This window comes from Heteronotia binoei, chromosome 1 (assembly GCF_032191835.1).
Source record: "Heteronotia binoei isolate CCM8104 ecotype False Entrance Well chromosome 1, APGP_CSIRO_Hbin_v1, whole genome shotgun sequence".
Taxonomy (NCBI): domain Eukaryota; kingdom Metazoa; phylum Chordata; class Lepidosauria; order Squamata; family Gekkonidae; genus Heteronotia; species Heteronotia binoei.
Genome location: NC_083223.1, coordinates 3212639 through 3224089, shown reverse-complemented (window position 1 = coordinate 3224089; position 11451 = coordinate 3212639). Strand labels below are relative to the sequence as shown.

Sequence of the window (11451 nt, the reverse complement as noted above, 5' to 3'; positions counted from 1 at the left end):
TGATTTACTAGTGGTGTTAACAGGAGGCAGAACGACTATTTATTCTGCTCCTTTCAGCAGACAGAGACTATCCTAGATCAAACTGCGTTTTACCACGTTTATTGGAATCACTTTAGACCATTTCTCAGGGCATGGATTTATTGGATCCTGTTTCCCTGTTGTTGCTATTTGTCCTTTCGGTGGCATTCTTTCTGAAAACGGGCAATTTCTGGAACACCAGCAAGGAAAATCTCCCTCCAGGACCGAGGCCATGGCCCCTTGTTGGAAATCTCCACCTTGTAGACTTGGCGAGGCCTTACAGAACCATGTCCCAGGTAAACTTTTTTTGGTTTTTCTGTGCCACCCCCTGGGATTTGTGTGCTAGTGTGATCTTCCCGTGGTCCAGAGAGACCTCAAACTGCCCCTCCCATGGGAAATCAGCTTTGCAGGAAATAACAAACATAGAAGACACAGTTGCTTTGTTCTTGCTTATTTAGTTCTTTAACTAAATTATTTAATTCTTGTTTATTTAATTCTGCTATGTAGTAAGTGCCACGGGGAGAGAGCAGAGAGGCTCACTGACTGAAGGACAGGGAATTAAACAGGTCTTTTATCTCCTGCTTTGGAGCTGCTCAGAAGCATCTGGTAGACCACTGTTGGACATAGGGTTCTGGATGAATCCTTGATCCGTTCCTTGGTCCAGTTCTAGTTCTTCTTTATGCTCTTTAATCAGGACTTCTTCTGTAGCAGGAACTCCCTTGGATAGTAGGCCTTATATGACTTGATGTAGCCAGTCATCCTGGAGCTTACAGTAGGCCCTGGACAAAGAGCCCTGTAAGCTGAGAGCCAGTTTGGTGAAGTGGTTAAGTGTGTGGACTCTTATCTGGGAGAACCGGGTTTGATTCCCCACTCCTCCACTTGCAGCTGCTGGAATGGCCTTGGGTTAGTCATAGCTCTCATAGGAGTTGTCCTTGAAAGCACAGCTGCTGTAAGAGCTCTCTCAGCCCCACCTATCCCACAGGGTGTCTTTTGTGGGGGGGGAGGGGGGAAGTTAAAGGAGATTATGACCGCTCTGAGATTCAGAGTATGGGGGGGGGGGTATAAATCCGGATCCAATATATTCTCTTGGAGGATTGGCTACATCAGGGGTGTGTGGCCTAATATGCAAAGGAGTTCCTGCTACAATAAAAGCCCTGCCTTTAATGTTCTGAGGAGACTTGAGAACTAGGATTGGGAAAGGACACACAAGCTCACTGACTCTTTGCCAACTAACAATAACTGCATTGCTAATCAATGGGGACTATGTGAAATGATTTTTTTTAAAAAAGAATAAAAGCTTTTACAAGATGTGCTAAGAATGTTTTCATCAGGAAGCATTATGATTCAGAGCAAAGAACAAGCAGATTGTGGCACAGGGTAAAAACTAACATATATCAACAAGAGACTGTTGGCTTTGATTGAGATTCTGTATTCTAATCCAACTGCAACAATTTGCTACGGGTTAAATCAGGGGTGGCCAAGCTTGCTTAATATAAGAGCCACTTAGAATAAATGTCAGATGTTGGAGAGCCGCAAAACATGAACGTCAGATGTTGTAGAGAAGGAAGCAAGGAAGGAAGGAAGGGTGCGAGGTAGTGAGGGAGGGATGAAGGAAGGAAGGAAGGAAGGAAGGAAGGAAGGAAGGAAGGAAGGAAGGAAGGAAGGAGATGGGGAGGTGGAAGGGGAAGTGGAAGGGGAGATGGAAAGAAAGCAACTTTAACTTGAAATGCATTCTCCAAGCCACCAGCTGGCTTGGCTTGGAGAAGTGATCTCAAGAGACAAATGCCTTCTCCAAGCAAGCTGTGGGGGGCTTCGAGAGCCACACAGTATGTTTGAAAGAGCCAGTTTGGCCACCCCGGGGCTAGATGGACAGCTTTACAAAATAATTTCTCTACAGTAGAGAATGCATCAGGAGTACATGCTGGCCCATTCATTGTTTAATTTATATATCTATACGATTTCTGCTGTCTCTGCCCAGGACGGTTATTCTCCATCTATTGCTAACATTAAAGTTTCTATCCTACTTTTTGCTGACGGTGCAGTTCTCCTATCAAGAACAGCACCAGGACTATCCTCTCTGGTAGAGGCTTTTGTCTCCTACTGTTTGGAAAAACTCTGATAGTTAACGATCAAAATTCCAAGATCATTGGAATTCTTTTGAGGGGTATGTGTGTGTGTGTGGAATTCTCATGTACACCACAAGTGGAAAATTCACAGTCAAGATATTGAGAAGATTCTCTCATTTTAAATACGTAGGGGTCTGGTTTGGCCAGAGATGAACTTGGTCAGTGCAAGCTGCTCATCCTACAAGACTGGCTGCATTGCCATCAAATATTATTTGTGAAGAACATAAGAGAAGCCATGTTGGATTAGGCCAATGGTCCATCCCATCCAACGTTCTGTTTCACACAGTGGCCAAAAAAGCCCCAAGTGCCATCAGGAGGTCCACCAGTGGGGCTAGAAGCCCTCCCACTGTGCCCCCCAAGCACCAAAAATACAGAGCATCACTGCCCCAGACAGAGAGTTCCAACCTGTGCTCCATATGCTTATCCAATCCCCTCTTGAAGCTGGCTATGCTTGTAGCTCCCACCACCTCCTGTGGCAGTGAATTCCACATGTTAATCACCCTTTGGGTGAAGAAGTACTTCCTTTTATCCTTTCTAACCCAATTGCTCAGCAATTTCATTGAATGTCCACGAGTTCTCGTATTGTGAGAAACGGAGAAAAGTAGTTCTTTCTCTTCTTTCTCCATCCCATGCATAATCTTGTAAACTTCTGTCATGTCACCCCGCAGTCGACGTTTCTCCAAGCTAAAGAGCCCCAAGCATTTTAACCTTTCTTCATTGGGAAAGTATTCCAACCCTTTAATCATTTTAATTTGTTGCTTCTTTTATTCATGTGTTGCTTCTTTTATTCATCTGGAGCTCAGTATACCCCAGCTGCCATCAAACAAACACCAAGATGGCTGCACAAGGTTGATTGGGGGCCTGTAAATGGAGTGACAAAATAGGGGAGTCCTTTGATCCAATTCTTCTTAAATTCCTACTTTCCATCTGTGGAATTCCAAATTGTGTTGCTGGGGGTAGCCCTCCAAGCTGACTTGGGACAGCCATCCCTTAAATCGTGAGCCTGGTTGAAGGCTTTTTCTCTCAAAAGTTAAAATTTATACACTCTGGCTCATTGAGTGGATGAGATGATACCAGCAGCTTATGGGTTTTGGAAAGAATTTGAATTGGTGCTCAACAGGTGTTTTTCTAGCCATGTTCCTGAAGACCTTATCTATCTTTTTTCACTTTTTAAAATTACATTTCAGTTATCGAAACAGTATGGTCCTGTCTTCAGCTTCCAATTGGGATCCCAGAAAATGGTCGTTCTGACAGGCTACGAGACGGTAAAGGAGGCTTTGGTGAACCAGGCAGATGCCTTTGCGGAGAGGGCCATGGTCCCAATGTTTGAAGAGTTTGCAAAAGGCTACGGTGAGGACATCTGTGGAATAACAGGCAGTCTTGTTTACTTATGCACAACCATAGCTGGTTATCCTAGGAGATGTGCAAAGTGTGGTTTTCCCACCCAAGTCTATAGAAGGAGGCAAGCTTAATCAACAGCTTGAACAGCCAACTTTTCACCCCTCATATGTTGATTTGCAAGCATTAGAAGGTGATAAAGTTTATCGCCATGTGTGAAAACATCAGTGCCGGCCTTAGGGCACACAGTGCCCTAGGCACTGCTGCCCCTGCCCCCTCCTCTGTGGTGGTGCCCCATGACACCGCACCCCACTGCCTGCACCCCTGAAGTAGGTCAGGGAGAGCACCTGGGAAAGGAGGCAAAGGTGAGCAAGCCAGCCAGCTGACGGTTTTCACTCCGCCTCCCTTCTGATTGGAAGGGAGGCGGAGCAATGCCAGCAGTTCTACACCAGCCCACTGGCTTCACTTTGAGAACTGAAGCCAGTGGGCCAGTGCAGAACCGCTGGCTTTGCTCCACCTCCCTTACAATTGGAAGGGCAGTGAAATGAAACTAGCCAGCCACTACACAACCAGGGCATTTGCCTAGGGCATCGGGGGCAGGAACACCCAATTTGGTGCCCCCCCCTGGCCTCGCCCTCTAGGCAAATACCTAATTTGCCTAGTGGCAGGTCCAACCCCGGAAAACATTCACCAGTTGATTTCTGCACATCAAGCAACTGTTAAAGGAGCAGGCTAAACAGTCACATGACATAGCACTGCAGTTGACATGACCCCCCCCCCCACTCATGTTGCCACCACCGACAGTCCCACTGGTTGCCAGGATGGATTAAAGGGGACAAGTGGTCTATGGGAGAGGGGAGGATTATGGAAGTGGTAGGGAAAGGAAAGATGACAATAGAGAATTGTGGGAAGTTATTAGGAAGGTAGAAGCTAGTCGGAAAGGTGTTTACGGTGTCACTAAAGAGTCTGAAAACAGAGGCAAAGTGTCAGACGATGGGATCTCAAATTGACCAGACCTTGAATTGTTGCAAAGTTAGGCTTTATTTGATAATCCATAAGCATCAGAACGACGGGTGATTGAGACTGATACATTGTAGCATTAGAGGGCAGGCTATATTGGGATACATCAAAGGGAACTATACAGAGCCACAATTCTAAACATTGCTGAGGTGAGGTGCAAAGATTCACACGGTCTCCTTCTCTTATCTTATTGTTACTGTTAGTCTTCCGGGGATGGCCAAGCGGCTGTCCCTGGAGGCGCTTTATCTTCAAAGGGGAGAATTCCTGCCTTTGTTAGTATCAAGGGGAAGAAATGTTCACATCAAGCATGGGTAACATCTGCACCTTCTACTTTGATATGCAAGGTCTTTTCTCATGGTTAGTAACAGCGTTTAAAGATGGCGACGGTTCAGCTAAGCATTTACTTCAACAAGGTTGCATCGGCTGACACAAAGGATGTGGTTCTAAGATTAGGCCTATGAGCGGATCTGGAGGGGCCATTTTACCAATCTACTGGCCCATCTTGTTCCCCACTCTGGTACTACCGTACCCAGGAGCCGCTGCTTCTCCTCATCACTCTCCTAAGCCTCTTTAAAAATGGTATGGCAAACTGTGTATGCCCCGTAGGTTTCCTGACCTCTTGTACGAGTTCAGCCATTATTTCTGGCTGCCTGCAGAGGGGAAAAAAGAATGTCACGAGAGTTCAGAAAGCTTTGTAGTACATGCGCTGTCTGTAAACATGGCTGGGGGGAGGGTGAGGAAGAGAAGAAGAAGAAGAAGAAGAAGAAGTAAGTAAGTAAGTAAGTAAAATTTTATTTATATCCCGCCCTCCCCCGCCAAGCAGGCTCAGGGCGGCTAACAACAGCAAAATAACAATACATTTAACAAAACATTAAATTAACCCCAAACCGATTAATACATTAGTTAAAACAGTTACTAAGTCTAAAAACATTAAGTTAGATCTGACAGTACCATTATTAATCGACGCTATGCCTGTCAGTTTGTGTAATGATGGCGGATCTCCAGACTGGACCATTTTGATGTTTCTTTGTGGACTTGGTCAGCCGTTCATGAATGCCTGTTTGAAAAGGGTGGTCTTGCAGGCCCTGCAGAACTGATCAAGGTTCCGCAGGGCCCGCACCTCCTCTGGGAGTTGATTCCACAAACATGGGGCCGCGGTAGAGAAGGCCCGTGCATAGGTAGTCCGAAGTTTAACTTCTTTTGGCCCAGGGGTGGTCAATCTGTTTTTACCTACTGACCTCAGTGCTCTCTGGGGCTCATACGGGGAGAGACGGTCCCTCAGGTAGGTCGGTCCTCGGCCATATAGGGCTTTAAAGAAGAAGAAGAAATTTATATCCTGCCCTTCACTCTGAATCTCAGAGAGTCAAAGCGGCTTACAATTTCCTTTGATCTTCCTCCCTGACAACAGACACCCTGTAATGTAGCTGGGGCTGAGAGAGCTCTCACTGAAGCTACCCTTTCAAGGACAACTCCTGTGAGAGCTGTGGCTGACTCAAGGCTATTCCAGCAGCTGCAAGTGGAGGAGTGGGGAATCAGACCTGGTTCTCACAGATAAGAGTCTGCACACTTAACCACTATGGCTGACCCAAGGCTATTCCAGCAGCTGCAAGTGGAGGAGTGGGGAATCAGACCTGGTTCTCACAGATAAGAGTCTGCACACTTAACCACTATGGCTGACCCAAGGCTATTCCAGCAGCTGCAAGTGGAGGAGTGGGGAATCAGACCTGGTTCTCACAGATAAGAGTCTGCACACTTAACCACTATGGCTGACCCAAGGCTATTCCAGCAGCTGCAAGTGGAGGAGTGGGGAATCAGACCTGGTTCTCACAGATAAGAGTCCACGCACTTAACCACTACACCAAACTGGCTCTACAACAAACTTAACCATCCCACCTCCTGGTGCCAGAGGTCGCAGAAGGAAGAAAAGCAGTGGTTTTGGAGTGGAGAAGGCAAGGAAGAAGTGATGGTAGCAGTGAGTGTCTTCACGTAGTGCTATGGACAAAGCTGATAACATAGCTCTTGATCGTATGAAGACTGGTTCTCTCCAACATGGAATCAGCAACACAGCAAAGAAGGATACATTTTCTTCCTGGCCTATTTGCTCTATCATTGGAGAGGGGAACTCTCGATCCTTGACCCTTAATTTTATTTAGGGAGTTGCCGGGAATAAAATAGTAAAAATGGAGCTAAGTGTCATTATGGGGGGAAAGTCTGCCCATCCTTTCTGCTGTATTGAAGAGGCTCCTACTAGGGATGTGCAAAAAAAAAAAAATTCGGAATTACACGGATTCGGAAGTGCACAGGGAAAAAAATTTCGGATTCCCCATGCACTACTGAATACCGTATTCGGAATAGCCGCATATACGGTAGATGCACGGCTATTACCGAATATACGGCCCTATTATACCCTATGGGCCATTGAAATCAATGGCAAATAGGGTATATTTGAAGCCGCCTGGAGGGGGGGGGGTTTGAGGGAGAGCCCCCAAATTTGCAGGGGACCTGAAGGGGACTCTCCCCTCCAACCCCCCCAAGTCCCAAAAAGATTGGGCCAGGGGATCCCATTCCAGGGGCACCCAAAGAGGGTGCCCCTATTCCATCATTATACCCTATGGGCCATTAAAATCAATGGCAAATAGGATATAATTGAAGCCGCCTGGAGGGGAGGGGGTTTGAGGGAGAGCCCCCAAATTTGCAGGAGACCTGAAGGGGACTCTCCCCTCCAACCCCCCCAAATCCCAAAAAAATTGGACCATGGGGTCCAATTCCTGGGGCACCCAAAGCCAAACCTAACTTCACACCAGAGAATCTCTATAGGCCCCAAATGCACTACATCCCTCTATCTACTCTATGAACCCTGGGCCTGCAGGCCTGGCACCAACATAAACCCAGTTGCCAACCTCACTGCCACACAAAACACAATCTGCTCAAGGTCTGCTCTGCAGACCTGCTTGCAGCAAACCCAGATGCCAGCTCTCCAGCCCTGCCCCAAACAACACGGGGAGAGCTTGTCAACCACAAAAAGCCTGCTGGTTCTGGGTCTCTCACCCAGCTGCCAGCTTCCCTGCCACAGAACACACAATCTACAGATGCCAGCTCTCCAGCCCTGCCCCAAATAACACGGGGAGAGCTTGTCAACCACAAAAAGCCTGCTGGTTCTGGGTCTCTCACCCAGGTGCCAGCTTCCCTGCCACAGAACACACAATCTACAGATGCCAGCTCTCCAGCCCTGCCCCAAACAGCACGGGGAGAGGTGGCCAACAACAAAAAGCCTGCTGTTTCTGGGTCTCTCACCCAGGTGCCAGCTTCCCTGCCACAGAACACACAATCTACAGATGCCAGCTCTCCAGCCCTGCCCCCAACAACATGGGGAGAGCTGGCCAACAACAAAAAGCCTGCTGTTTCTGGGTCTCTCACCCAGGTGCCAGCTTCCCTGCCACAGAACACACAATCTACAGATGCCAGCTCTCCAGCCCTGCCCCAAACAACATGGGGAGAGCTGGCCAACCACAAAAAGCCTGCTGGTTCTGGGTCTCTCACCCAGGTGCCAGCTTCCCTGCCACAGAACACACAATCTACAGATGCCAGCTCTCCAGCCCTGCCCCAAACAACACAGGGAGAGCTGGCCAACCACAACAAGCCTGCTGGTTCTGAGTCTCTCACCCAGGTGCCAGCTTCCCTGCCACAGAACACACAATCTACAGATGCCAGCTCTCCAGCCCTGCCCCAAACAACATGGGGAGAGCTGGCCAACCACAAAAAGCCTGCTGGTTCTGGGTCTCTCACCCAGGTGCCAGCTTCCCTGCCACAGAACACACAACCTACTCTATAAAAACAAGAAAGTGACCCAGCCCACACACACCCTCACCAACCCCCACACCAACCAGAGGCAATTTAAAAAACCAAAACAAAACCAGCAGAATCACAAAAGGCCAAGTGTTAAAAAGTGGCCTTTTCACCAACAAGAAAAGGGGGACAAAAGTGGCCTTTTAAACAATGGAAATTAGGCCAAACAGCACCCGCCCCAAGAACCCAAAGAAAAGAGTAACAGCAGCAGCACAACACAGCACAGCAGCAACAAATCAAACACTGAATACTTTTAAAACAGTAAAAAATTAACTTTTAACAATACAGGAACTTTGCCACCCCCTCCCCCCCAAAAAACCCTTCACCCTAACCCCAAGAAATTAAAGCCACCCAAATCAGGAGAAGTAAAAGGACACTACACTTTTAAAAGTCCTCTCACTAAATTAAGATATGGGCAGATTGTCAAACCCCCCCACCCCAGGCCCCCTCCCCAAGCAGAAACCCCAAATAAGCTACCCCACCACCACCCAAATCTGGATAAGTAAAGGGACTCTAAGTCTTTAAAAAAAGTCCTTTTACCAACAATAAATAAAAACAAGAACCCTTTTTACCTTGTCTTCCAGGGAAGTCTGAGTGAGAGAGCTGCTGCCGCAGCAGCTTAAGCAATCTCTTACACACAGCATGGAGGAGTCAGCCAGGAAGTGAAGACTCCTTAGAAAGCCCTTCAAAGCATGCATTTCCAATGTATTTTACAAATGCATGCTTTGGATTGGCTGTTGGGGCTCCTCTTCCCCCTCCCCCCTCCCTGATCCCAGGGATGTTAAGGCAGAGGCGGGAAGGTGCCAAAGGAGCTCCTTTGAAGCTCCAGAAGCTAATTGCCGCCTTTTGTTTTGAATTGACAGCTGTTTGCTTATGAATAGCTATTCGTAACTACACAGCGAGCCTATTCGGCTGCCGTGTAATGGGCGCTTATGGAAGTCGGCTGCAGGCTATTCCGTATGCGGCCGAATCAACACTGGTTCGGCTGTAAATATGGCTCGGCCGAGCCGAATGCACATCCCTAGCTCCTACCCCCGTCCTCTCATTCCACTGAACATAATTGGAAGTTTTCCTCCTTTCTCCAAATTAAGTGGCTCAATGTTACTCAAGTTGGACAAAGCTTCCTTAGGCTAGAACAGAGGCAGGGAACAGTGGCTCTCCAGATGTTTTTTGCCTCCAACTCCCATCAGCCCCAGCCATTGGCCATGCTGGCTAAGGCTGATGGGAGTTGTAGGCAAAAAACATCTGGAGAGCCATTGCTCCCTACCCCTGAGGAAGACTCCTTGGAGGAAGGTTGGATTCATCCCATTGTGTAGCTCATCTTTCACTGTGGTTCCACAAAGGAAGTGCTTCCGTAAACAGATCACCTAGAGACACAGAGGGCTTTTTTGGTAGCAGGAACTCCTTTGCATATTAGGCCACACACCCCTGAGGTAGCCAATCCTCCAAGAACTTACAAGGCTCTTTTTTGTCAGCTTTTTCAAATGGCCTTCACTTAAATGTGGATTGATCCACTATATTCGGCCATCATAAATTACTTTGCATATTAGGCCACACACCCCAATGTAGCCAATCCTCCTGGAGCTTACAGTAGACCCTGTAAGAAGAGCCCTGTAAGCTCTTGAAGGATTGGCTACAGGGGTGGAATTTTAGCAGGAGTTTCTTTGCATATTAGGCCACACCCCCTGATGTAGCCAATCCTCCTGGAGCTTACGGAAGGCCCTGTAAGAAGAGCCCTGTAAGCTCTTGAAAGATTGGCTATAGGGGTGGAATTTTAGCAGGAGTTCCTTTGCATATTAGGCCACACCCCCTGATGTAGCCAATCCTCCTGGAGCTTACAGTAGGCCCTGGACTAAGAGCCCTGTAAGCTCTTGGAGGATTGGGTACATCAGGGGGGTGTAGCCTAATATGCAAAGGAGTTCCTGCTACAAAAAAGCCCTGGAGACACAATGCATATCTTCATGCTGGGTTCCCTTCAGCTTGCAGGGTCTCCTTCTAAGCACCTCCTGAGTTTTGTGCATAGAAGCCCATAACAGTCCTGCCAGTTCTTGAAACCAGCTCTTTGCTTCCTTTCAGGAGTTATCTTTGCTCACGGTGAGAACTGGAAGGTGATGCGGCGGTTCATGTTAAGCACACTGCGTGACTACGGAATGGGCAAGAGGACCATAGAGGACAAGATTGTGGAAGAATGCCATTTCCTAAAACAGAAACTTGAATCTTACAAAGGTGAGTTGGTGTTGCCTTCTGTGTTCTAGCAGTGTATCTAAAAGCCACAGTGGTTTTTTTGTAATGATTTACTGCTAGGGTTGCCAATCCCCAGGTGGGGGCAGGGGATCGCCCGGTTTGGAGACCCTCCCCCCGCTTCAGGGTCATCAGAAAGCGGGGGGGAGGGGAGGAAAATGTCTGCTGGGAACTCTGTTATTCCCTTGGGAGATTTATTCCCATAGAAAATCATGGAGAATTGATCTGCGGGTATCTGGGGCTCACGGGGGGGGGGCTGTTTTTTGAGGTAAAGGCACCAAATTTTCAGTATAGCATCTAATGCCTCTCCCCAAAATGCCCTCCAAGTTTCAAAAAGATTGGACCAGGGGGTCCAATTCTATGAGCCCAAAAAGAAGGTGCCCCTATCCTTCATTATTTCCTATGGAAGGAAGGCATTGAAAAGGTGTGCCGTCCCTTTAAATGTGATGGCCAGAACTCCCTTTGGAGTTCAATGATGCTTGTCGCAGCCTTGATCTTGGCTCCACCCCTACTGTCTCCTGGCTCCACCCCCAAAGTCTCCTGGCTCCACCCCCAAAGTCCCCAGATATTTCTTGAATTGGACTTGGCAACCCTATTTACTGCCATGTTTCCCCTCCCCTCCCCCCCAACCCCACCCCCCCTGTAATTTGTGGACCTGAGCTATTGCTTTGTACATGTTGACTTCTAAAATGAGAGTTCGCAGAATTCCCTGGAGAGACAGAATTAACATTTAACCTGCTTAAGCCTTGAGGATATAGGGGCAGTGAATCAGCAGAAAAGCATATGTTTTGAATGTCCAACATCCAAGGTTCAATCCCTGGAATCTCCTATTATGTTCATGCCACTGACGCTGCCTTATTTC

At 47.8% G+C, this 11451-nt stretch overlaps 1 protein-coding gene across 1 annotated transcript in view; it reads left to right on the top strand.

Annotated features, from left to right (window-relative positions):
• LOC132585443 (uncharacterized) overlaps positions 1–11451 on the top strand; it is a 56588-nt gene continuing 45137 nt past the window's right edge. Inside the window, exons 1-3 of the mRNA XM_060257337.1 lie at positions 1–314; positions 3332–3494; positions 10425–10574. Coding sequence (XP_060113320.1) covers positions 132–314; positions 3332–3494; positions 10425–10574 — 496 coding nt within the window. The 5' untranslated portion in view covers positions 1–131. The remainder of the gene's footprint in view (positions 315–3331; positions 3495–10424; positions 10575–11451) is intronic.